Source organism: Nerophis lumbriciformis, linkage group LG05 (genome assembly GCF_033978685.3).
Source record: "Nerophis lumbriciformis linkage group LG05, RoL_Nlum_v2.1, whole genome shotgun sequence".
NCBI lineage: Eukaryota > Metazoa > Chordata > Actinopteri > Syngnathiformes > Syngnathidae > Nerophis > Nerophis lumbriciformis.
In genome coordinates this window covers 47,041,341-47,067,361 of record NC_084552.2, presented here as the reverse complement: position 1 = coordinate 47,067,361, position 26,021 = coordinate 47,041,341, and the positions used below count along the sequence as shown (strand labels likewise).

General features: G+C 40.7%; 3 protein-coding genes across 18 annotated transcripts in view; 1 reads left to right on the top strand and 2 right to left on the bottom strand.

Moving 5' to 3' along the window:
- The window catches only part of cacna2d4a (calcium channel, voltage-dependent, alpha 2/delta subunit 4a), a 91,812-nt gene extending 87,543 nt beyond the window's left edge, over positions 1-4,269 (bottom strand). For all 6 annotated transcript variants that reach the window (XM_072913273.1, XM_072913274.1, XM_072913275.1 and 3 more), the window contains exons 1-5: positions 3,932-4,269; positions 3,685-3,822; positions 2,097-2,178; positions 672-788; positions 504-563 (exon numbers count right to left, since the gene is read on the bottom strand). In XM_072913273.1, coding sequence (XP_072769374.1) covers positions 504-563; positions 672-788; positions 2,097-2,178; positions 3,685-3,822; positions 3,932-3,951 — 417 coding nt within the window. In that variant the 5' untranslated portion in view covers positions 3,952-4,269. The remainder of the gene's footprint in view (positions 1-503; positions 564-671; positions 789-2,096; positions 2,179-3,684; positions 3,823-3,931) is intronic.
- Positions 4,270-5,276: 1,007 nt separating this feature from the next.
- Positions 5,277-9,283, top strand: napepld (N-acyl phosphatidylethanolamine phospholipase D). Of its 3 annotated transcripts, none has more exons than XM_061959920.2 (10): positions 5,277-5,367; positions 6,209-6,284; positions 6,359-6,472; positions 6,532-6,672; positions 6,735-6,959; positions 7,021-7,124; positions 8,190-8,355; positions 8,421-8,569; positions 8,640-8,754; positions 8,891-9,283. In XM_061959920.2, exons 2-10 carry the CDS (start codon positions 6,225-6,227, stop codon positions 9,020-9,022), a joined length of 1,206 nt encoding a protein of 401 aa, XP_061815904.2. In that variant the 5' UTR covers positions 5,277-5,367; positions 6,209-6,224; the 3' UTR covers positions 9,023-9,283. The 3 variants fall into 3 exon arrangements, with proteins under 3 accessions (XP_061815904.2, XP_061815903.2, XP_061815902.2); XM_061959919.2 differs by having other exon boundaries at positions 5,291-5,527; XM_061959918.2 differs by lacking the exon at positions 5,277-5,367 and adding an exon at positions 5,761-6,016.
- Positions 9,284-9,336: 53 nt separating this feature from the next.
- LOC133606236 (proline-rich protein 5-like) lies at positions 9,337-25,257 on the bottom strand. Of its 9 annotated transcripts, none has more exons than XM_061959924.2 (11): positions 25,148-25,257; positions 23,937-24,106; positions 23,457-23,532; positions 21,166-21,327; positions 15,464-15,544; positions 15,150-15,256; positions 11,019-11,110; positions 10,801-10,941; positions 10,158-10,302; positions 9,858-10,088; positions 9,337-9,788 (listed from the first exon to the last, which is right to left on the bottom strand). In XM_061959924.2, exons 3-11 carry the CDS (start codon positions 23,480-23,482, stop codon positions 9,496-9,498), a joined length of 1,278 nt encoding a protein of 425 aa, XP_061815908.2. In that variant the 5' UTR covers positions 23,483-23,532; positions 23,937-24,106; positions 25,148-25,257; the 3' UTR covers positions 9,337-9,495. The 9 variants fall into 9 exon arrangements, with proteins under 9 accessions (XP_061815908.2, XP_061815911.2, XP_072769379.1 ...); XM_061959927.2 differs by having other exon boundaries at positions 21,166-21,324; XM_072913278.1 differs by having other exon boundaries at positions 21,166-21,337; positions 23,458-23,532.
- Between the last annotated feature and the right edge of the window lie 764 nt (positions 25,258-26,021).

The window sequence follows — 26,021 nt, the reverse complement described above, 5'->3', positions numbered from 1 at the left end:
TGTTTTATTTGATCTTGTTTTATATTATAATTTCTCTTATATTGCTTAGCTTTTTTTCACTTTTATGTCATGGTTATATTTTTAGGATTCATCTATCCATCGATCTATCTATATATCTACCTATCTATCTAGCTAGTTGCCTATCTATCGTCGGCCATCTTGTTTTTTTTGCTATTACAACCTTCGACCAATGGCTTATGGCATGACACGCTAGCATCCACTGTAGCGACTGATGTGCAACTTGGACATGAAGACTCATGCATGCAAGAGAAAAGTGCTTTTAAGTTGTTGTCTACTGTAGTGACCACTTTGCATGAAAGGGTTAAATTCTCACTCAGTAATTAACAAATGGATCTTGATGTATATTTCATGATTAAGCAAGAGCTGGCCGTCTATGAAGAAGGAGATCCAAATTAGGACGTTAATTAGACTAAAAATTAGGTGCCATTAGTCATCTTCGTGTAGGCAGCTAAAGCTAACGAGGGGATGTAACAGTTTATTACCTCCAGCGTATCATTGTACTCGTGGTAAAGATCAGCTTCCTCTGCTGCTTCTGCTAACCTCTATGATAAAGAAAACAAATGGTTTAATGGTTATAATATTTTGTATTATTTTATCATAACGTAGCAATAGCGTTGTTATTATGAGCTCATTGCAAAAAGTTTTAATACCTTGACAGATTTCATCTTCCTCCCGAGCATCTCCTCCATCTCCTCTGCAAACTTCTTCACCAGTTCCTCGCCATCCACCTCCTCAATCTTCAGCACGCCTTCCACGTCCTTATATTTCTTTCAAAAGTCAAATCATGTGATGAGGACAAGATGAGTTAGCATGGTTGGCAGATGGTGGACATGCCTGCTAGGGGGTGGTTCTACAGGGTGGCATGCACTGTGCAGCCTAATTACCAACACACACACACACACACACACTCACACACACACACACACACACACTCACACACACACACACACACACACACACACACACACACACACACACACACACACACACACACACACACACTTTTAACACTATGTTTTTATTCCTATATAGATTTTTTGGATTAATTACTAATATTGTAGCATATTAATTGTGTCTTATTTCATATTATATTTGTTTCAGCACTGGCTAAAACAAAAACCAGCAAATACCTGCAAAAAATCATTATTATTATTAGGTACACCTGCCCAATAGACACTTTATTGAAAAAACAAACAAAAAAACCCCACATAATTTCATAAACATTTAAACATGAGAAAAATGTGTAAAATATATACGATCAAGCTTTATATATATATATATATATATATATATATATATATATATATATATATATATATATATATATATATTTTATATTTTTTTGTTTGTTTTTTTTGTTTTGTTTTGTTTTGTTTTGTTTTTTTTTTGTTTTGTTTGGTTAACATTTCTAATTTTCTCTGAATGATTCACATTTTAGCATGTTTTATTTTGCCTTGTGTTATGTATTTCTATTGTACTGCGAAGAGGCTAAAACAAAAAAAGCAATTAAAATGAATCCATCATCAATTTTGGAAGAGGAAACTATTTCAAAAGTTTTGCATGAAGGCCAATTATTTTATAATAATAATAATAATAATAATTATTATTATTAGGTAGTATAATAAAGTAATTACCAAATAAGTCAATAAAAAAATTATGATATAAATAGTCTAAAACAATGTGTTGTATCAAAGCAATATTGTAGTTATTATTGTAAAGTATACCTGCATAATTGAAACTAATAACATATTCTATATGAATAAAACAAACATCGATATAATACAAAAATAAAAATAAAAGTTGTGTTATAAATAGATTTGTAAAAAAAATGATCTTCAAGAGTAAATATTTTAGTATGACGTATTTTTCTGTTGCATGTCTATCATACTGTGCAGCTGCAGCAACAAAAGCAAGCAATTTCCTGCAAAAAATCAATCAATATATTGAATTTATCAATGTATGAATCTATTAATGTATTAATTTATCAATGTATCAATCCATCAATTAATTTCTAAATGTACTAATGTATCATTCTATCAATTCACCTCAGGTGCGTATAATAAGAAGTGTCTTACTTTTTGTAGCAGTTTAGCTCCGGAGTATTTGGTGGAGAGCGCCGCTATCTCTTTACCAAAGGTCACAGCCCACTTTTGCACACTGCAACACAACAAATATACAAAGTAGATGCACAATGTTGACAAATCACACAATACTCTGCAATCCTGCAATGTTGTCATTTCAAACTAAGAATGACTCAGTTACATTGGGTGTGATTAAAAGGTGCAGTTGGGCCTAATTGAATGTCCGTGGAAGGTCGCAGGCGCCCATGTTTCAGAGAGATTACATTGAAAGGTGACAGGCAATGTTGTCCGCCGGCCGGCCAGGTCGCCGATTTATTCCCCGCTTTGTCATGTTTCATTTTTGGACGTAATAGTGACCAACAGACAGGATGCGACAGATGGTTCGGCCAATGGGGAGCCGGCCCAAGGTTTGTCAGTGCTCAGCCTGCTGGCCATGATACGTTTATTCCAAAATAAGCATTCATTCATGCAGAGTTGGATCACAATGCTTTTGATAATAAATGTGACAATGAGTTTATTGACAATAAATGTGTCAATAAGGAGGAATTAGTTAACAATATGCTTATTATTGTGTAATGCATCATAATCCTAATGCAGTTGTGTCTAACATTTTAAAACTCTTGTGCAGCTAAAATATATAGGCACTAAAATATTAGGCCCCAATTCTGCCAAATTTAAACAATAATAAAATAAAATGTAAGCAATGTTTGCTTTATAAAGGCTGATTTTTAAACATTAGTATGTCTAATTTGGCTGTTATTTGACTCATATGGTTAAAAAGTATAGCAAACAACAACATATTGTTAAATTAAACCACAACAAAATTAAACGCAAGTATTATTTAGTTCATAAAGACAGACTTTTAAGACAATATTTTAAGTAATTTGGCTTCTATTAATAATATAACTACCATATGGTTCAAATGTATTGAAAACAACAACAACATACTGTTAAATCAAACCACAATATAAACTAAACTAAGTATTATTTGCTTTATAAATGCTGATTTTAAAAAATTAGTATGTCTAATTTGGCTGTTACTGACACTATAATGGTCCCATATGTTTAAAAAGTACAGCAAAGTACAACATGTTGTTAAATTAAACCTCGGCTAAAAATGAAACTCAAGCATTATTTGGTTTGTAAATGCAAAACTTTATAACAATATTTCATGTAATTTGGCTGCTATTGATGATATAACAGTACCACATGGTCCAACTGTATTGCATACACCAAAATATTGTTAAATTAAACGACAATATAAACTAAAGTAAGGATTATTTGCTTCATAAAGGCTGATTTTTAGACATTAATAAATCAAATATGGCTGGTATTGACATTATAATGGTCCCATATGACAGAAAACTACAACATGTTAAATTGAACCATAATAACATTAAATGTAAACATTGTTTGCTTTGTAAAGGCTGATTTTTGGACATTATTACATGTAATTTGGCTGTTATGGACACTATAATAGTCCTGAATGGTGCATATGTACTGTGGCTTGTTTGAAAATAAAAAATAATGATAAAGAAGCCTTTGATTGATGCTATTACTAAATAGATGAGAAGTTACTGACGTCTCCGGGGAGATCTTCATCTGGCCGTTCACCACCATCCACAGAGAAGTGCAGAGGATAATCCACGGGAGCATCATCAGCATCCCTCGCCGCGTCCCATTTATGTGACGTGGTCCAGCACCGCCGACTTCCATCTCTGCATCAGTTATTTGAGAGTTCAAAACACAGCAAGAACTACAGCATCTGGGCTACATTAAGTAAAACTGCTAATTGACATTGCAAATAAAAAAGTTGCTCCTTCTTTCCTTCTTTAAGAAGTCCAAGCATCACTTGTGTTTAAGTCCGCAGTACCGGCAGAGGCTTGGCGTGACGTTCCAGACCACAGCATTGTCCATGATGACATGCAAAGAGCCTGCAAAGCTCCAAAACCTGCTTAGAATAGGCATTGATTGTCTGTAGACTCCATGACATCCTGGTTTAAGATAAAAGAAATCCAGACATTAAAATGTCAAAGTTCAGCAGTCCTAACAAGCATCCTCTTAGACTTCCATCTCCACATTATTCCAACACAACGTTCCTTGATGTATTGGAGATGTCTAACTTGTCTTTTTTTAACTCACTGTCGTCCACATTTGATTGGAGGGACGAAGAGTGTGAGAGAGAGGGATGTTGGGACTTCCTCTCTCTCTTAATCCAAGCAGGATTATCAAACCCCTCCTCCCTCCTTGAATCCTATCCCTCTACTATCTCTAACACTGTTGTCTCTCCCCATCTTTTTCTTTTTCTTTGAACCTCTGTCTTTTTACCCCTGTTCCTACTTCTTTGACATTGTAAATTGCATTGTATGATTGTCAGGCATCAATCTTGTGATTAGTCTTGTCATGTCATATCAAGGTATCACTGTTACAGGGCTGTCATGCAAACAGCCTCTGGCGGACAAATGCAGTAGTGCATATTACAGTACAGACAACTATACACCATCTCTACCAATGCAAAAAGTTTTGATTGTGCTTTTTATTTGGACTTTCACTGATTAGGCAGCTGAAAGTGCACAAATTATCTTAAATCAACAACTACAAAGGCTCATACAAATTAAGCAGAATGTACATAGATTGTACGAAATTAATGTTTAATGCATTTCATTTTATGACTACATCCAACATCGGCTTACACTTAACTATAAACAGTACTGTAGTTGTTATGCATCACAAAGTACAAATGGTTTGGATTAATACACTTAAGAGACATGGCGAGGATGCACGCACATGGACAAACAAATACACACCGACTGCGTGGAACAGATGTGGAGTCTTCCTCCTCCCCCACTGACCCAGATCACTCATGGTGGGGATGAACTGTTTCTTTTTTAGTTAAAGAAAAAGGAAAATAAAATCACTTTCTCTGATTTCAATGACGAAATAGCCACATCGTGTATACTACTTGGATGGTACCCATTGACTCATAAATACTTATAATTTGTAAAATGTTTATTCTTATTCATATTTTGAAAACATAGAATGATGCATACATACATTTATATACATTGTACACGTACCTGAAGGTACTGTTTATAATATTTAAAGTATAAACTTGTGACAGATGTGCTAATTGACAGGCCGTGGTTATGTGAACTCATGACGTTTACACTGACGTCACTAATCCCCTCCATCGACCAATGACTTTCACCTTCCGCCTTCCGCTCGACCAAAACCTTTCTCTAGCTTGGGAGCGACATCTTTGACGGTATTTCCTCATATACGGTCACTTGAAAAACTCGCTTATTGCTTATCGCTATTTGTAATCTGCCCAACACGAGTCGTCGATCTTACATTAGCGTTAGCTCGCGACAGTCTGGTTGTTTGGCTAACATGTTGGCTTGCTAGCTGTTGCGTTCACTGCTCAGGTAAGTTGTATGACACTAGTGTATTCAGTTGGTTTTATTGAATTTTATATTACTACTACCGCTTTTGGTAACCAAATCATGTAGGTTTTAACTACTTAGCTTTTCTGCCACACGAAAACCAAGTCCTATTTTTAACCTTCACCTTTCAACGAGAGCTGCCTGTTCTATGTAGGGACACAAATAACAGCACCTTTAAACTTGCCAATTCAGTTGAATACGAGGACAAACGACACGTCTGTCGACTCTGCAATGTTTGCTTTTGTCATTTAGCCATAGAGCCACAAATGGTTGCACACACTACACACATCTTTGTTTTGGTTCCCAACCACAGGCCTCCATTGTTGTCGCACAGCCACACTAATATACAGTGGGTAGTGAACGCACCAGTGCAGTAAACAGGATGCCCCTCATCAAAATGAATGGACCATCCATCTTCTCAGTCTCTGTTGGGCATCACTGCAGACAGCTGTGCGTCCAGTTGTCCTTCAAGTAAACATTTAGCAAGAGTGGCATACACCGCCTACACCCGTTTAACGTCGGCTTCCAGTTTTGCATTTTACAAGACTGGATTCATTTAAATACCACATTATGTTCCACACATGTTTACACAGTAACCGTGTGATGCTGATATCATCCTTTCTCTGCATTACTTTTTTTAAAGTATGTTTGTGTCCATGCCAGATGTGGAGGTGAGCCCATGGAAAAGTTGTCATCTTCAGACAAAGGAGCCCTGGAGGAGAGGAAAGGCCTGGTGGAGGTACTACAAGACAAGGCTTGAAATGGGCTATTATGGGTTACCAAAATAGATTATATGTTCATTTACATTTGCAGGATGATGGCGTGTTGAGGGGGGCAGAGGGCGGAGAAGCGGGTCTTCACGCCCAGAGGAGGAGCAGCTCGTCACGATCCTCACGCAAGAGCTTTCGACTGGACTACCGCGTGGAGGTCGTCAGTCATGAATACAATGTTAAATGAATATGTATCAATAACTTTTTACATTATAGGAAGAGGTGACAAAGTCATGTCGTGACAAACATGGCCGCTTCACCAATCCCTGGCCGACATGGCGCTTCCCCTCCTACCCCACCCTGCTCCGGTTCCTTTTGCTCGACAAGAACCACAGCAATGTCCCCACCAGTAAAGAGGTGTGTCATCACTTCCTGGTGGGAGAAGTCACTTCTTATGCCAAAGCTCTGCCTCCTTTCAGGCTCTTGACAACGAGCTACCTGTGATGGAGCCGTACTTTGTCCAGAATCCGGACCTTTCCCTTTCCGGCCCTGGTTTGAGGGTCACCTGGCTGGGCCACGCCTCAGTTCTGGTGGAACTGGATGGTTTGAATATTCTGACAGATCCTATTTTCAGCCAGAGGGCGTCGCCGTTCCAGTTCATGGGTCCGAAAAGATACAGAGGCCCACCTTGTAACGTGCAACAGGTGTGCTTACTTTTTTAAAGAATATCTATGTGCTTCAGTTAAAACGATTCTGGTTTTGCAGTTGCCCCGCATCGACGCTGTGGTCATCAGTCATTCCCACTACGATCACCTCGATGCTGGAACAGTGGCTAGCCTCAACGCACGCTTCGGCGGGGAGCTACGCTGGTAAGTGCACCATGCTGATATTTTCTTAAAGGGGAACTGCCCTTTTATTAAATTTTGTCGAGCGTTCACAATCATTATGAAGACACAACAACAAATTTTAATGCATTCTAAATATTAAATAAAAGTAAATCAAAGTCAGCTTAAAGCGGCGCCAATGAGAGCTCCTCTTTTTCGCCCACAAAATCCAATAAATAACCATTCAAAAACCGCCAATAATACTCCATTTACATTTCGTGATTTGAATATTAACCACGTATAAGTGTTATTATAAGCCATAACTCAAACAAACTATTTATAGAGGTGCCGTGATCACTACCGTGTGTCCCTATGTTTACATCATCGAATGGTCTGCTGCTTCCTCGCTTCCTTGCTCCCTGTAAGTTTATTCTAGATCAGAAATCGTGCGTCTCACTTGGACAGAAGTAGTCTGAGTAGGTATTCTGACAAGTTGGTACACTTTGACAGCCATTTAGGACTCGGAAATGATGAAAAAAACGCTTGGACCCCCCCTTGCCCCCCATTCCTTTTCTTCTTGAGGATTATGAGACATTTTTCACCTAAATGGTAATATATGAACATCCCAGCAGTCGGCATCCTAATGACAGGAGACCTTGCACCGTAAGTGATGTTTTATTATGTTTGTTGGCTCTCATAAATTCTGCAGTGAGTGATAATCAGTGATTAAAAAAAAAAAAAAAGCAAACGCTGTGATGCGTTTTTGAAATTAATGCGCCGCATATGCTTAAAATGACCAAAATACGTAAATATTAAATGTTATTATGAATGTGCCCGTTACTACATTACATATATACTTACATCATGTATATAAAACCTCAATGGAGGTGTTTGGATTTTTTTTAGGGGCTTTGTAGGAAGAATTGAATGGCTCCCATATGCTCCATTGTAAGCAAACTTTTGATAGCATTTAATATTTAGAATGCAAAAAAAACCAAAACATTCATCGTCATGTCTTTTATAATGATTGTGAACGTCAGGCAAAATTCCAAAAAAAGTTCAGTTCCCCTTTAAAGGGCTTTAAACGCCGCTTACCAAGAGCGTCTGTAGGTTCGTGCCCCTCGGCTTGATGGACTGGCTGTCCAAGGCGGGCTGCGAGAATGTAATAGAGCTGGACTGGTGGGAGGAGAACTGCGTGCCGGCTCACGATGACATCACGTTCGTGTGCACGCCCTCTCAGCACTGGAGCAAACGCAGCGCGGTGGATGACAACAAGGTGGCTTACTTATCTTGTCTTTGACTGAAGAATTTCATCTTAACATATCCTCAATCTTTCTTTAGTCCTTATGGGCCAGCTGGGCTGTTCTGGGTCCAGATCACCGCTTCTTCTTTGCCGGAGATACCGGATACTGCCCAGCCTTCAAAGAGATCGGTCGACGCTTTGGACCGTTTGACCTGGCGGCAATCCCCATTGGCGCATATATTCCCAGGTCAACACCTATTTACTCCTGCCTCCTACATTTTCAGACTTTGGCTAAGAATAATGGTGTTTTTTGGTAGGGATGTGATGAAAGGGCAGCATGTAGACCCAGAGGAGGCGGTGCAGATCCACATGGACCTTCAGGCCAAACACTCACTTGCCATTCACTGGGGGACTTTTGCTCTGGCCTATGAGGTGAAACTATGTGTATCATCACCATTTTGTTGCTAACAAAATACCCTTTGTTTTCTAAGATGCATGAATATTTGTACGCTGGAAAAAGAAGCTTAAAAGCAAACTAGTTCTGAAACCACTTTTGTCTATTACCCAGCACTATCTGGAGCCGCCACGTCGCCTGCAAGAAGCTCTGGCGGAGAAAGAGCTAAAACCACAATCCTTCTTCACGCTGCAGCATGGAGAGTCTCGCCTTCTGACGTCACGTGATGGGGACGTCTTCCGCTGATTGTGGCTTTTAGTGACGTCATGCATATCTGGCCTGGATTTTACATGGCCTACATTATGAAATGGAGACTTATACGCTGATCATAGTTTAAGCTGAGCTGGGTTCGGCTTTATGAATGTTTTATATGATTCCAGCTTGACATCTTATTAGACATGTATGAGGCTGTAATGTGAGGATTATTCTGAAAACTATAATTTCCATGTATTCGCACTTAGACTTGAATGTAATTTGCTATATGTAGAATAAACAGCTTTAATTGTCTCTGCGTAATCATTCTAATCAGTCAGCATGTTTGAAGGCGCACTAATACAATATTCAGGTATAGGAGTGAACACTAGGTGGCACTGTTTGCAATACTTTCTAGCTGTTCAGTTTAATAAATACTGTTAATATTTTATCCTCATGCCTGCAGGATTATTTGCTGATTCCCTTGATTAACGAAATACGCTAAAAAGGTACTGGCTTGTCACCTGTCAGGCTACACTGCTGTGTGTTGCACCTCCATCGCAGGCTTTGGGGAAGTTCAGAAAGATGCCATCATGCTCAGGTTCTGAGTCCAAAGATTCAGGGATGTGGTGATCTGCTGTGACCTCCGGACTGGATGATGGACTGGGGCCTGAGCTTGTGTCCTGAGCCAGAACTCTGGAGGACACGGGGGAGTCTGACATCAGAGAGCCCGTGCAGTGCTTGCAATCGCCTGGAGGGGAGGACTCGGGAAGAATGGAGTGGGAAAGATGCTGGACCTGGGTGTTCTGACTCGAGGTACCTGTAGGGAGGACAGGAAGTGGGTTAGTTCTCATGTGTTTACATGACATGTACCAAAGTGTTGTCCTACCTGAGTGGTCAATGCCGGAATTACCCACAGAGGCGCTCTGCCCCACGCAGGATGTCATCTCACACACAGAGTGGCGTCTGATAGCAGCGCCCCCGCCCGCCGACAAGTCCACGTCGTGCTCCACGACAGGGGTCAGCATGGGAACATTGTAGCTTTTGGAGCGCACAACTGGGTTCTTCGCCGTGGGGGAGTTGCCAGACTTGGACAGTCCAGAACGCTGAAGACGCCTCTCTGGCAAGCAACATTTTTAGGTAACAATTAACAGACAAAAAAGACAGCTGCTCAGGGTCAATTGCATACCTAACAGACATGAAGAACAGTGCTGATTGGACAAACCATCTTTGGAATATAATCCATGGGTCCCAAGGTATGGCGAGACCACTTGTTGAATGAGAGACTCCAGGCGCAGGTAGTCATCTGTGACGCCTTTGGACTGGTGCACGCCCTGCAATAAACATCCTGACATTAGCTAAGGAACAAGTGTTGTAATGGCTTCCATGAGACACGTGGACCTGGCTTCATAAGTGGGGAAGGAGAGAGTGGGTGTGAGTCAAAGCCACATTAGAGCAACAAACCACATGAAAGTCATGGCCACTAAACCAAAGCAAAACAACTTGCGCATGAAAGAATGCTGAAATCTGCTAATGCTTTTCTTCCACATAAAAGAAACCACACAATCAAAATGCCGAAACAAAACTTACAGTTAAACACTAACTGCTGGGTTAAAGGTTATGGGAAGACTGTCTGCACAGAGATGACTTCCTGTGAGACCCCCTTTGCAAGAAAAACAACTCTTAATGATAAATGGTCTGTATTTCTATAGCGCTTTACTATACCTGGAAAGGTATCCAAAGCGGTTTACATTATACATCACATTCACCCATTCACACACTTATGCCATATTCTGCCACTTCCCATAGACCATGTGGACTTATGTGTGCACCTGAAGTATGAGGAGCATCTGTATGATGGAGGGGGGTACTCGTGCTCGAGGTCGCGCCAAAGCCTCGTCTAGCTTCAGGTTAAGGGTAATGGTGTTCCTAAAGTGGAGCAGTGCCAGCTGACGCACTGATGGCTCTTTCCCCTGCACACAAACACACACACAGCATTATAAAATACTGCATGCAGGAAACTTGTGCAGTGATAGAGTTGTCATCCAACCTGCACAGGATAGAAGATGGCCTGCAGCATGGACAAAACATCACAGAAGAAGAAGTCCCAAGTGTCAGCCAGAGAGTCCAACAACTTCTGACCTATTCCAACAAACATGGACTGGATCAAAGAAAAACATGGACGCTGTGCAAAGTGATGAAAGGCATCACTTCTCGTGTGCTTCAAATAACTTTTAGTTTTTTTCTTCTTGAGATCCAGCATTCTCTGCAGTGGACATTTGTGTTTTCATAATAGGACTATTTTTTACCCGCAAGTTGTAACTTGTGACAATTGAAATGAACCAAAAACAAAGATGTCCATTGATAAAAAAGACAGTTGAGACAATTTGAGAAGGTCTTTAAAATGCAGTACATGTATTCGTGTTGGAATTTCCTGTTCTGTTCAGCATCTCTGCATACTGATTTCCCACACTACACTTTCACGTGACAAAGTAGTCTACTTAAAAGTGGACAAAAAAGGTGAGGTATTTGGCATGGATATAGATAATTAGTGGGACAAAAGTGCAATGCAGTCCAGACAACGGTGCTGTGCAGCACCTCAGCTGTCACTGGAGGATCATGTTGGTGACGTGCAGGGGAGATTGTGGACGCCCTCTGACCACCCAGTGTCCTGCCGCAATCCTCTGAGATGCTCTACTGTTTTGAACACTTCACCTCCCAGTGAAATATGTAAACAAATATGAGTGCTTAAGAAGAACACAGTGTGCCGCCACTGTTCAGGAGAGATGGAGGACATCACAACAAGTTGGAACTAATAATGCTACACTTTATGTAATAATAAACTTTACTGAGAATAAAAATATCATCCATCTATCTTCTTCCGCTCATCCCAGGTCAGGTCGCGGGGCAGCAGCTCTCTCCCCAGCCATTTAGTCCAGCTCTCTCCCCAGCCATTTAGTCCAGCTCCTTCCGGGGCATCCCGAGGCATTCCCAGGCCAGCCGGGAGACATAGTTTTCCCAACGTGTCATGGTTCTTCCCCGTGGCCTCCTACCAGTTGGACGTGCCCTAAATCCCTTCCCCAGAGAGGCGTCTGGGTGGCATCCTGACCAGATGCCCGAACCACCTCATCTGGCTCCTCTCGATGTGGAGGAGCAGCGGCTTTACTTTGAGCTCCTCCCGGATGACAGAGCTTCTCACCCAACCTACTCAGTGGCCTAGTGGTTGGAGTGTCTGCTCTGAGATCGGTAGGTTGTGAGTCCAAACCCCCGCCGAGTCATACCAAAGACTATAAAAATGGGACCCATTACCTCCTTGCTTGGCACTCGGCATCAAAGGTTGGATTTGGGGGTTAAATCACCAAAAATGATTCCCGGGCGCATCCACTGGTGCTGCCCACTGCTCTCCTCACCTCCCAGGGGGTGATCAAGGGTGATGGGTCAAATGCAGAGAATAATTTCGCCACACCTAGTGTGTGTGTGACAATCATTGGTACTTTAACTATCTCTAAGAAAGAGCCCCGCCACCCGACGGAGGAAACTCATTTCGGCTGCTTGTAGCCATGATCTTTTCTTTTCGGTCATAACCCAAAGTTTATGACCATAGGTGAGAATGGGAACGTAGATCGACCCGTAAATTGAGAGCTTTGCCTTACGGCTCACCTCCATCTTCACCACAATGGATCGATACAGTGTCCGCATTACTGAAGACGCCGGACGGATCCGCCTGTTGGTCTCACGATCCACTCTTCCCTCACTCGTGAACAAGACTCCGCTGCCTCCGGTGTCCCATGAGCCAAAAGGACCACCTCTGACCGTATAAGTCTATGAGCATGAACTGATGAAGCCTACTAGGATGAGCGGCAAAATGTCTTCCAAGACAAATCAAGCAGTCCAGTTGCGATCGATTGAATGCCCTGAGATGACAATGACCTGGATGAATGAGAACATTCATTGACATTTCTCTCATGATATGGTCAAAGTTCTTCCGGAGGTCGGAATTGAAACTCTCTCTGACAGGAGACTCTGCTATACGTTCCCAGCAGACCCTCACAATGCGTTTTGGCCTGCCAGGTCTGTCCGGCATCCTCACCCAATATAGGATCCAACTCACTACCAGGTGATGATCGGTAGAAAGCTGCGCCCCTCTCTTCACCCGATTGTCCAAAACATCCGATGACACAACTACAAAGTCGATTATGGAACTGTGGCCTCGGGTGTCCTGGTGCCAAGTGCACATATGGACACCTTTATGTTTGAAGATTGTGTTTGTTATGGACAAAATGTGACGAGCACAAAAGTCCAATAACAAAACACCACTCGGGTTCAGATCAGAGTGGCCGATCTTCCTAATCACGCCTTTCCAGGTTTCACCGGTTTCAAATATCATTCATAATCTTTAAACTCTTTATGTTGTACTTGCACTTGCATTAAAATAAACACAGTAAACCAGTGGTGTCCTAAGTGCGGCCCACAGGCCATTTTGGACCACATCTTGTTTTACACTAACCTGCAGTCTGCCAGGCCTTTAAGAGCTAAGTTTAAATGTTATGAGCTTGTGTACTCGTGTCACACAAAACACACTCAGCATATATTTTTTACCACGATCCATTTTGCCACCAAAGCATCTTACGTTAAAATCAGGCCAATGTGAATGAGGCTTTTTTTCCACAACTCACCTCTGAGACAATTTCCGACACAGTTGATGAGCCCAGTCAATAAATGTCTGCAACATTTTTCTGGTAGCAGCTAGTCGTAAGAAGTTTTAGCACATGTTCTGTTGGGAGAATATTATCCTTCCTCATCTTTTGTGGCATTTATTTATACTTTATTGCCATTATGGATGTAAAATGGTCTTAAATTGTATCTATTAAGGTCTTAAAAAGTCTTAAATATGACTTGTTGAAACCTGCATAGACCCTGACTAGAAAATATGCAATACAGTAGAACTTTGATTTACGAAACCCTTTAGTTGCACACTTTTCGGTTTACAAACGTTTAGATCGCGCCAAATATGCCTATTTGTGCAAACCGTGTCTCATTGTACGAACACTTAATTCGTTCATTTTGTGTGCTGCTAAAAGCCTTAGGGCGCTGCCATTTTGATGACATCACTTTCTGTGCAGGACAGTACACACAGGACGCGGCCATTTTAAAGAGGCGAAGGCCCCTATGTTACAACCTGTTTACGCAGTCCATTACTCGGTCGCCTTTTCTCAGATTTAGCGTGTGTTTCTTTTCCTGCCATTCACCAAGTTTGGTCTATTTTGTTTACTCAATATGGGTTAAAGAAAGCAAACAAAACAGCCTGGAAAGAAGGAGGGATTGACTGAGGACTTAAACTTAGAGAGGAGAGGAAACCCACACACGCCTCCGCTCCTCCCCGCGCTTTCCTCTCTCGGCCTGCCCTCCCTTCTCCGGCTCGTGATAGCACATCGTCTGCTGTTCAAAACAGTGAAGTAAAAATAATTTTACTTTTCACTTTTTTTCTTATAGCCACACGGTTGTTAACGTTTTTGAGAGCACCAAAGGGACTTTTGTGTGTGTGTGTGTGCGTACATTGATAGTTGAGCTTGCTATTATTGAGAGCGCCAAAAATACTTTTGTGTGCCTGCATGCGTTGACAGTTCAGTTTGTCATTGTTGTGTTATTTTGATAATGAAGAGATTGTTAAACCACTACCCCCTTCAACGTAGGCATTCTTTTACTAAAATATGGACTTTTGTCGAAGCTAAAACCAATTGTTTATGTTGACATTGTTTCTTATGGGGAACTATGTTTCTACATACAAACTTTTCGATTTACGAACCATGTTCAACAACCAATTAAATTCGTAAATAAAGGCTCCACTGTACCATCGTGTATGATTTGTGTTGACATTAGTATAATACTCAAGGCTGCAATATCTGTAATGTATTAAAAAAAGTTGTATCGAGACAGCCCTACTGAAAACGGTGGTTCTTAAGAGGATATAAGAGGTAAACAGAAGCTGGGTGTTCTCACAGTACAAGCATTAACTTGCTTGGCGTCAGGGATTTTAGTCAATTATTGTTTTTCTTCTGATTGCACTGAGGAGGGAATGCTGAGATAGGTCTATGGCTTGTAATGTTGGGCAATCAACCAAGTTATTCAAAAATTCGAGTTAATTACTGACTGCTGCAGGGATCGGGGAGCTATGCTTTACCTTCATAAAAGCGTATTTTGTCTCTCAGTATGACCATGCCTTTGGTCAGCAGCTGATTCTGAAGGTACTCTGTGAAGAAGGAGCCCAGCTCTGTCTTCAGCAGCTGCCTGTAAAAGCACATGTTATGGACACATACATGTATTATGGAATCAGCGCTGAGCAGGCTGTAGTGTTTGAACAGCAGCTCATTCAGGAAATGACAAACTAACTTGGTACACATAAGCCACAGCAACAACTGAGTGTTTTTTTTGTTATCAGCAACAAAACAGCTTTCTATTGCTGACACAGATAAGACCAGAACTGGGAGCGCTTACCTGACACCTTCATTCAAAATGAAGAGCTCATTCTCTCCCAGATCCTTCTTCTGGAACACAGAGATGACTGCATTGTGGATGCTGACGAGACACAATATGATCATCACAATATGAGAACATCTATAAACAGTATGATCATCAATTGCCTTCACGTGACAAGCAAAATTAAACTAAATTACAATGGCAGCTGTGTCACTTTCAGGCATGCTAATGTAGCAACTACAAACATTTGCTGTCATTTTGGATTAAAGTTAAAAGGAACTATCCACATCTTGGAGACAATGTTGCCATTCCTGTCTAAATACGGTCGAATGACTGCAGTATTGAAAGATAGTTTGATTTAAATGGGTCATATTATAATTTGCCCTGCAATGAGGTGGCGACTTGTCCGAATTCCGCCCGATTGCAGCTTAGATAGGCTCCAGCACCCCCCGCGATCCCGAGAGGGACAAGCGGTAGGAAATGGATGGATGGATGGATATTATAATTTTCTTTCTACATTTAAAACACTTCCTTGTGGTCTACATAACATGTAATGGTGGTGCTTTGGTCAAAATGTTGCATAGATTATGTTTTACAGACCATCTTCAAGCCGCTTTCTGAATGTCTCTTCAGAATGCACCGTTTTGTGGGCGGTCCTCTTAACATGCCTCCAATTCGACTGTCTTCTCCCCTTCAGCCATGTTGTAGTTTTTAGTTCTTTCATATCGAGTCTACTAACGGATATAAGTTTGAACTATACGCTACTGTGTATGAGCATGTATGAGCCAGTCTGCCCCACAACGAGAGGATAAAGAAAAAGAAGGAGCTTATTGACTACAGTGTCGGACTACAACGGCGAACAACCACAAAACACTTTGGGTAAATGTATACCATATATGGAGCTATCCGCTGACGTCACATGGCAGAAAACATCACAAATTCCAAACAACTCCTTTTGAGGAAGTATGAAGGAAGGCAATTGTTTAATAAATATCTCATATCTCATTCATTCATGGTTTGATTTCACATTATCGAGACTTATGCAGATCACAAATAGACAACAGCAGGTACCAATAGGCAAAAAAAGTTGTTTTTGCAAAATAGGGCCCCTTTAAACTAGGTCATGGAATTTGATATAAGGGCACTAAGCGCATACGCAGTCCAAACAATTTGAATGCTCAAGAATGTTCTGTTGGGAGATATCTGGTAATAAACGTCATTGTAACCTTTTAAATCTACGTAAATGAATGTAAGTAAACAAGGGGCCACTTCTCTCATCATCAGAATCATTATTTAATATTCCCTGTAGGGCGGGGCGATATATGCGATATATCGCGGGTTTGTCTCTGTGCGATATAGAAAATGACTATATCGTGATATTCGAGTATACGTTCTCACGCAGTTGCTTTTAGCTGCTGGCATTACACTACAGGTTCTCCTTGCTCTTTCCTGTGTCTCCTTCTCACAGACAGACAAGCGCACCTTCATACACACGTTACATACTGTCACGTCATACGTCACATACGTATAGGCCCTCGCGCAGCAAAGAGGTAGCAGCATGGGTAACGTTAGCTGTGATGCTAGCGCAGCCGTGCGAGTGGTAATACGAGAGAGAGAAGGTGCGAATTTGGTAACAAATGAAGGAATAATTAATTCCCCCCAAAAAACAGCAGGGGGTCCATCGTCTGGCGGTGGTTTGGCTTCAAGTGGGAATATATCGAACAGACAACCGTAATTTGTCAAGTGTGAGGCGAAAGCGTTGCTATAAAAAGTAGCATTACTGCTAATATGTAGCATCATTTGAAAAGTCACCTGCTAGAGAATGAAGAGTGCTTACTCCATACTTGCCAACCCTCCCGGATTTTCCGGGAGACTCCCGAAATTCAGCGCCTCTCCCGAAAACCTCCCGGGACAAATTTTCTCCCGAAAATCTCCCGAAATTCAGGCGGAGCTGGAGGCCACGCCCCCTCCAGCTCCATGCGGACCTGAGCCTGCTTTCCCACGATATAAACAGTGTGCCTGCCCAAACACATTATAACTGTAGAATGATCGAGGGCGAGTTCTTGGTTTCTTATGTGGGTTTATTGTTAGGCAGTTTCATTAACGTCCTCCCAGCGCGGTAACAACACACAACAACAGCAGTCATGTTTTTGTCTACCGTAAAGCAGTTTGTCTGCCGTAAACAGCAATGTTGTGACACTCTTAAACAGGACAATACTGCCATCTATAACATCAATAACATATATGGCTTTTAGAGAGTGCAGTGCACAACTGCGCACACAACAAGGAGACGAAGCAGAAGAACGAGGAAGATACAGCCATGGCGACGCCGACGACGAGTAAGATGAAGAAATACGCTTTGTTGCACCTTTCCTGAGTCCGGCGATTAGTTGCAAATCTTGCTTTATTGATTGCTTGCACACAGCCAATCCAACACAAAACAAACTAGTCCCCGCCCGCACTCACGCTACCGCTCCCTCTCTTCTCTTGCCCACACACTCACTGACGTCACTCACCTCACATGGTCACCTATTAAAGGGCCACACACACACATACGCTACTCTCATAACAGCTTGTAAGTTCCAAGCCGCAGCTGCGATTGGACCTGGATAGCCTCCGGGAAAAAGTAGTGGACTACCAAGTGCTTGGCACTGAAGATCTTCCTCAGGAAGCAAAGATTGACTGGTTTTGGGCCATGCTAGGGAGAGATGGAAGATTCCAGACTCTAATGCATTTGATGAAAGCACTTTTGTGCGTGCCACACATCAATGCATCATCAGAGAGGGTGTTCAGCATGGTTAGAAAAATAGTGACAGAGAATAGAACAAGGATGGACAATTCAACCCTTAACTCAACAATGAGTAGATGAGTGTTATGTGTGTGTATATGTGTAAATAAATGAACACTGAAATTCAAGTATTTCTTTTATTTATATATACATATATATATATATATAAATATATATATATATAGCTAGAATTCACTGAAAGTCAAGTATTTCTTATATATATATATATATATATATATATATATATATATATATATATATATATATATATATATATATATATATGAAATACTTGACTTGGTGAATTCTAGCTGTAAATATACTCCTCCCCTCTTAACCACGCCCCCGCCCCAACCACGCCCCCCGCCCCACCCTTGACCACGCCCACCCCTCCCCCCACCTCCCAAAATCGGAGGTCTCAAGGTTGGCAAGTATGGCTTTCTCTGCATGTCAACATCTCCGTTCGGTGCCACACGCCCACACCATCAAAATGCCGAGGCAAACATTTTCAGATAAACGCCGTATGAAAAAAATTGTGATTTTTTTAGTTGTGATTTCCTTCTCTGCATGAAAGTTTTAAAGTAGCATATATTAATGCAGTATGAAGAAGAATGTTTTAATGTAGACACATAGAATCATTATACTGCTGTGATTATATGCATCAAGTGTTCATTCAAGGCTAAGGCAAAATATTGAGATATATATCGTGTATCGTGATATGGCCTTAAAATATTGCGATATTAAAAAAAGGCCATATCGCCCAGCCCTAATTCCCTGACATGTAAGGCTGAGTTTTTTTTGTACTGACATTTTGGATTAGCGTTTAAAAGAACTACACATAACTTTCCACAAAGGCGTTAAGAGTCGTTGTTTCCAATTCAGTACAATTACTTGCGTAAGACTGACTTTTGGGCACAACATTGCAGCAAAATGGACAGTAAAAAGACACTGTGTCTGTCACTTAATCACATCATGTTATTAGCTTCTTTGCTATTAGCTTATTTTACTCCAGCTTTGTCAGTATTACTTTAAATGTTTTGTACATTTTCATTTGATTTTTTTTTTCTTTAATACAAACCCCGTTTCCATATGAGTTGGGAAATTGTGTTAGATGTAAATATAAACGGAACACAATGATTTGCAAATCCTTTTCAACCCATATTCAATTGAATGCACTACAAAGACAAGATATTTGATGTTCAAACTCATAAACTTTATTTTTTTTGCAAATAATAATTAACTTCATGGCTGCAACACGTGCCAAAGTAGTTGGGAAAGGGCATGTTCACCACTGTGTTAAATCACCTTTTCTTTTAACAACACTCAATAAACGATTGGTAACTGAGGAAACTAATTGTTGAAGCTTTGGAAGTGGAATTCTTTCCCATTCTTGTTTTATGTAGATCTTCAGTCGTTCAACATTCTGGGATCTCCGCTGTCGTATTCTACGCTTCATAATGCGCCACACATTTTCGTTGGGAGACAGGTATGGACTGCAGGCAGGCCAGGAAAGTACCCGCATTCTTTTTTTACGAAGCCACACTGTTGTAACACGTGCTGAATGTGGCTTGGCATTGTCTTGCTGAAATAAGCAGGGGCGTCCATGAAAAAGACGGCGCTTAGATGGCAGCATATGTTGTTCCAAAACCTGTATGTACCTTTCAGCATTAATGGTGCCTTCACAGATGTGTAAGTTACCCATGCCTTGGGCACTAATGCAACCCAATACCATCACAGATGCTGGCTTTTGAACTTTGCGTCGATAACAGTCTGGATGGTTCGCTTCCCCTGTCGAATATTTCCAAAAACAATTTGAAATGTGGACTCGTCAGACCGCAGAACACTTTTTGACTTTGCATGAGTCCATCTTAGATGATCTCGGGCCCAGAGAAGCCGGCGGCGTTTCTGGATGTTGTTGATAAATGGCTTTCGCTTTGCATAGTAGAGCTTTAACTTGAACTTACAGATGTAGCTAGAGACACACTGTATTTAGTGACAGTAGTTTTCTGAAGTGTTCCTGAGCCCATGTGGTGATATCCTTTAGAGATTGATGTCGGTTTTTGATACAGTGCCGTCTAAGGGATCGAAGGTCACGGTCATTCAATGTTGGTTTCCGGCCATGCCGCTTACATGGAGTGATTTCTCCAGATTCTCTGAACCTTTTGATGATATTATGGACCGTAGATGTTGAAATACCTAATTTTCTTGCAATTGCACTTTGAGAAATGTTGTTCTTAAACTGTTTGACTATTTGCTCACACAGTTGTGGACAAAGGAGTGTACCTCGCCCCATCCTTTCTTGTGAAAGACTGAGCATTTTTTGGGAAGCTGTTTTTATACCCTATCATGGCACCCACCTGTTCCCAATTAGCCTGCACACCTGTGGGATGTTCCAAATAAGTGTTTGATGAGCATTCCTCAACTTTATCAGTATTTATTGCCACCTTTCCCAACTTCTTTGTCACGTGTTGCTGGCATCAAATTCTAAAGTTAATGATTATTTGCAAAAAAAAAAAAAAAAAGGTTTTATCAGTTTGAACATCAAATATGTTATCTTTGTAGCATATTCAACTGAATATGGGTTGAAAATGATTTGCAAATCATTGTATTCCGTTTATATTTACATCCAACACAATTTCCCAACTCATATGGAAACGGGGTTTGTAAATCGCTCCATGACAGGACATATGCTCCAAAAAGTTTTATGGGATTGTACCTCCTATGGTCTGCTAAATCAGCCTTGCTTTGCTGGTCTTACATTCCAAAAAAGGCTGAAAAGATGCATTAAGGGGCGGAGAGGAAGAAAGTGGTAATGCTTCCATGCTCCAGTCCATTTGTGTGTGTTCCCTTTCACGCACCATGCATACATCTTGGAGCACCTCAGGGCAGATCGCTGTATGAAATAAAGCACTAATAGTGTGACATTTCCAACCTGTTCCATGTGGCATTGGCCCCAGCTCTTCTCTGCTGGGTTCCTTTGCTGCTCTCCTCCGCCACCACTTTCTCCACTGCGCCTCCTCCCCAAGGTGTCTTTGAGAGGTCAGTCAAGCTGGAAGACGAGCCACCGGCCAGCCTCAACCTGCTGTGGAGACTCCTCGAAATCCAAAAGGGAGCAAAAAGACAAGGCAGTGATAAGTACCGGTTAAATTATGCAGACAAGGTAGCAACATGTCCCCTTGCTTCCTCCTCCTCCTCCTCTCCGAGTTTCCTTTTAACAGTCTGTATCAGTCGGCGGCCATGTGAGCTTTTGTCAGGCCCAACAAAGCAAACCTTTGAGGTTCAAGTACTGCCAAGAGGGAAACATTTCAAAGTGACACAAAAGTCCTCTTTGGTTCTGTGTGCTGCGTGGTTGCTGATGTTTGGAAGGATGTTACATATAAATCTTAACGGTATTTTGGTGCCGACAGGACCAGAAGCGTTTTAATTAGTAAACAACGAAGGATTTTTGGCACGAATGAAAGCACGGATGAGGTCACTCGGGAATGTGTGGAACAAAAAAGGAAGGTCTGTAATGAAGCATGTCCTAGTAGAGTTGGGCATACAACATTTATTTATTTTGAAGCAGGGATGCAGGTCACTGCCATATATGTCAATACAGAAAGTAAACAAACGTATTTCACGCTGGACTATTTCATTTTTTGTTTTTATGTAAAATACTGCAGCACTGTGCATTAAAGACAGACACACAGGTGAATGGAGTGAGGCTCCTGGAGTGTTGAAGTTAGCATGTTACTAAATCGATGGATTATATAACTTATATAACTTTCTTTCAAACGGCATCCTATATTTGAGAGGGGCCGGAGTGAGGTTCCCCAAAGTAGTGAATTTAGCATGCTTTTATTTCAGCTCCAACTCCACTACTTTCTCCGGTAATGGACCAAGGAACTTTTCTTCAAATGACAATCCGATAATGAAGTAAGGTTCCCCAGTGTCGTGAAGTTAGCTTGACTGTATTTCTGCACCAATGTGACTGCTTGCCTCAATAATGGCTCAAGGAATATTCCTTCAAATGCCAGTTAGGAGTTCTAAGTGAACGGAGGGAGGTTCCATGGGCTGGTTAAGTTAGCATTCAACTTGTTGTCATCAACGCCACTACTTTGCTGAATAATGGATTACAGAACATTTATTTAAATGTCAATATATAGCTGTAGATGAATGGAGTGAGGTCCCCCAATGTAATATGTAAAGTTAGCATGCCAGTATTTCTGCACTAACGGGACTACTTTTATAAAATAATGGATCACTGAACTTTCTTTCAAATGAACGTTCTAAGTGAACGAAATGGGGAAGTTAGCGTGTCACTATTTCTGCATCAACACAACTAATCTTTCCTAAAAATGTATTAAGAGAGTAGGTAGTTGCAGGAGGAAAGTGAATAGAGTGGGGTTCCCTGGGTCGGTTAAGTTAGCATGCCACTTGATCTCATCATATCCACTACTTTGCCAAATAATGGATTACAGAACCATTAATTGGTGAAATGTAACAAATGTAACATGATATGCATGTCAATACCAAGTTGAAAGGAGATGAATTTAAGGTTCCCTGGTCTCGGAAAATTAGCATGCCAGTATTTCTGCACGAACGGGACAACTTTTCCAAATAATGGATAAAGGCATGGTATAGATAGAGATTCGAGTAAGCGGAGTGAGGTTCCCAAGGTGGTGAAGTTAGCAGATCAATATTTCTGCATTAACACAAATAAACTTTCCAAAAAAATTGAGAGAATATCTTAAAAGTGGAAAGAAAATAAGAGTGAGGTTGCCAAGGTTGTATAATTTTGCGTCATAGTATTTCTGTATCAACTCAACTTACTTAATTTTCCTTCAAATGGCAACCCAGCCATCTGGTAAATATAAGGTTCGCCAGCCAAGCAAAGTTAGCACATAAGCATTTTCTTTTCACTTTTCCAAATATTGAATACATTCCTCAAATTGTTGTAGTGAGGTTCCAAAAAGTGGTAAAGTTAGCATGCCACTATTTCTGCCTCAGCTTGACTATTACTCCAAATAATGGATGAATCAGACTTCCTTTTAACAATTTGACATTTTCAAAATAAATGGAGTTCCTCAGGGTGGTGAAGTTAAGCAGGTCAGCATTTTCTGCATCAACATGACTTTTGCGCTTCTCAATATGTCCCTTAAATGCCAATCCAGAGTTACAATGTGAACATAAATAGAGACAAAAGGTTCTGTGTGCTGGCAAAGAGGGCACATTGGCTCTTACCTCCTTAAGGAGCCTTCTCTTTCCATGGTTAGTCAGCCGCCTGTCAGCAGTTGCAACACCGCTGTGCCGTCAGCATCTGCATCACAAACAAGAAGAGCCGGTTGAGGTAATAAAACATTTTTGGAGACGCTTTAAGTCAAGTGCTGCGAGAGCTAACAGCTGCATTGAAGTGAACTTAGACTTAGACTTCCTTTTATTGTCATTCAAATTTGAACTTTACAGTACAGATAAGAACAACATTTTGTTGCATTAGCTCGTTGTAGTGCAGGATAAAAGAGCAATAAGGTGCAAATATAAATAAATAGATTACTGTACAGATAAATATATTGCACTTTTGCATATGCATCCACGTTTATGGATGTATGTTATATTGTCTTTACATTCCAGCGAGTACGTTAATCCGTTTTTGGGGGGAATTGAGGGGATTATTATGATGTGTTCAAGAGTCTTATGGCCTGAGAGAAGAAGCTGTCACAGAACCTGGAGGTTCTGCTACGGAGGCTGCGGAACATCTTTCTTGAGTCCAGCAGTGAAAACAGTCCTCGGTGGGGGTGGGAGGAGTCTCTACAGATTTCCTGAGCCCTGGTCAGGTGGCGGCTTTTTGCGATTTCTCGGATAGGAGGAAGTTGAGAGGGACATTGGATCTTCAACTTGCAGATAGAATGACACACGCACCAAACAAAGACACTTTATTAGGTACACCTGCGCAAAGGTCAAAACCTCCAGATCGCCCTCAGAGACAGTTTCCTTACATTGTAGAATAACACCTACAATAAACTTGGAACACACATAGACAGTGATAAATAAATATACATACATACGCAAACATATACCTGCACGATTATGCAAACACATATATCTTACATGCATATGTACACACTTACTCTCATACAAATAAAACATACTCATTCACATGGTCAACTAAAACAGAGCACACCACTAAGAAAGACTTATTCTTATCATTATTACTCTCTATAAGTTAATGTTTAACTTCCTTTTTTTTCTTTCCCTTTTTGTTTTTCTCATAAAGTAACGTTTTATCTGATGTATGTATTACATTTGATAGTGATAAAATTGGTAAATACTGTATTAATATTCTCTATTACTGTTGATATTACTATACATCATTATTTTCATTATAGTGTAACAATGATCATTGTCAGTACTGTATTATTACTGTTTATTTCACTCATGTTTCATGAACACTGATAAAATATTTGTAGCTAGTGTATCTATGTTATGAAATTCCGTTATTGTTGTTGTCTCTCGCTGTTTTGTCTTCCTTTTGTCCCCAATATTCCCTCTTCTGTCTTCTTTATATCAGCCCCAAATGTGGTGTAAACACTAAATGTATCCAAACATTTCATAAAGTCAAACACAAATAATAATAATAATAAACGGTTGAACTATCACATATTTCACCTTGTAAAGTAAAACTACAGCAGATGTGGGCATATAAATCAGAAGTATTAATCGCCCGTGTGGCTGGACAAGACAAGTTTAAAAAATAAAATAAAATAAAAAAATAAATCAAGTAAATTTGAAACAAAAGTCTTCACAATTAGCATACTAATATGTAGCATAAAAGCGAGACAATCAACAACATGACCTGGAAGTTCAATTCCAACGGAATTAAGTTCATACCACATTATCGAAGACGCTTCTATTACATTTTACAAATAAAAACTTACTTTTGCAGAAGTCTCCGCGTTATCATTTTGCTTTTAACTCCATAAATGTGTGCTTGCGCCTCCTGCCATCAAACTACACCAGCAGTCAACGTGAGCGTGCTATCGAGAAGGGGCGCGAGGGTGCACATGCGCGCGCAGACTTCATGAAGACCCGGAAAAACTGCAGTTGTCATGGAAACGTTTTCTGGGCGCGGTTTCGCCTGAGCGTGTGCTGGGAACGGTGCGTCCAAGTTCATGTAAAAAGTAATGTAAAATAAACAATGGTGTGGGTAAAACGGCGGATTAAGGACAGCACACAAGCCTCAAAGTAGCTTTATGTGATTAATAACATATATAACATAAACAGGAATATAATAACTGCTCCCGAACAGCAACGTTTACTCGTAAGGCTATGCGTCTCGAAAGTACATAGAAGCATAAAACAAGCACGCCGTCCTTCACATATGGACGAAAGGTTCTCAAGTAGGTGTAAAAAATGTAAAGTGCACACAAACAAATGATTGAAGAACATGCAGGCAGGACGAAGTAAAAATACTCAGTCAGCATTTAACTTTTAAAAAAAAACCTCACTGCCCTCATCAGATCCTTTTACACAACAAACACATCATTATCCCTCCAGCTGACACATATTTGTCTTCAGTCATGTAAGCACTGACTAGTTCATGTATGAATGCAATTATATTTGAAAAGACTGTATGCCTTAGTACAGTAATCAACATATATGCAATTTACTGAACTCAATATCAAAAACCATAAACGAACACATTTGTTTGAAATGAGAAGCATTAATTAGTTTATGGAACAATTTTGACAGTGAAAAAATTCAAACAATCGTGATGGTGAAAGGGTAAGACTTGGAGTAAATTACTGTTTC

What these genes read in the sequence shown, in the direction of transcription:
- napepld (XM_061959918.2), top strand. Translation starts at nt 5,928, where the DNA reads ATGCCCCTCATCAAAATGAATGGACCATCCATCTTCTCAGTCTCTGTT. An exon ending in TTCGGCGGGGAGCTACGCTG is followed by an intron (nt 7,125 to 8,189) that starts GTAAGTGCACCA and finishes GAGCGTCTGTAG; the next exon opens with GTTCGTGCCCCTCGGCTTGA. An exon ending in ATTGGCGCATATATTCCCAG is followed by an intron (nt 8,570 to 8,639) that starts GTCAACACCTAT and finishes GTTTTTTGGTAG; the next exon opens with GGATGTGATGAAAGGGCAGC.
- LOC133606236 (XM_072913278.1), bottom strand. Translation starts at nt 23,482, where the DNA reads ATGGAAAGAGAAGGCTCCTTAAGGA. An exon ending in AAGAGAAGGCTCCTTAAGGA is followed by an intron (nt 21,338 to 23,457) that starts GGTAAGAGCCAA and finishes TTGCTCCCTTTT; the next exon opens with GGATTTCGAGGAGTCTCCAC. An exon ending in ATTTTGAATGAAGGTGTCAG is followed by an intron (nt 15,257 to 15,463) that starts GTAAGCGCTCCC and finishes GTGCTTTTACAG; the next exon opens with GCAGCTGCTGAAGACAGAGC.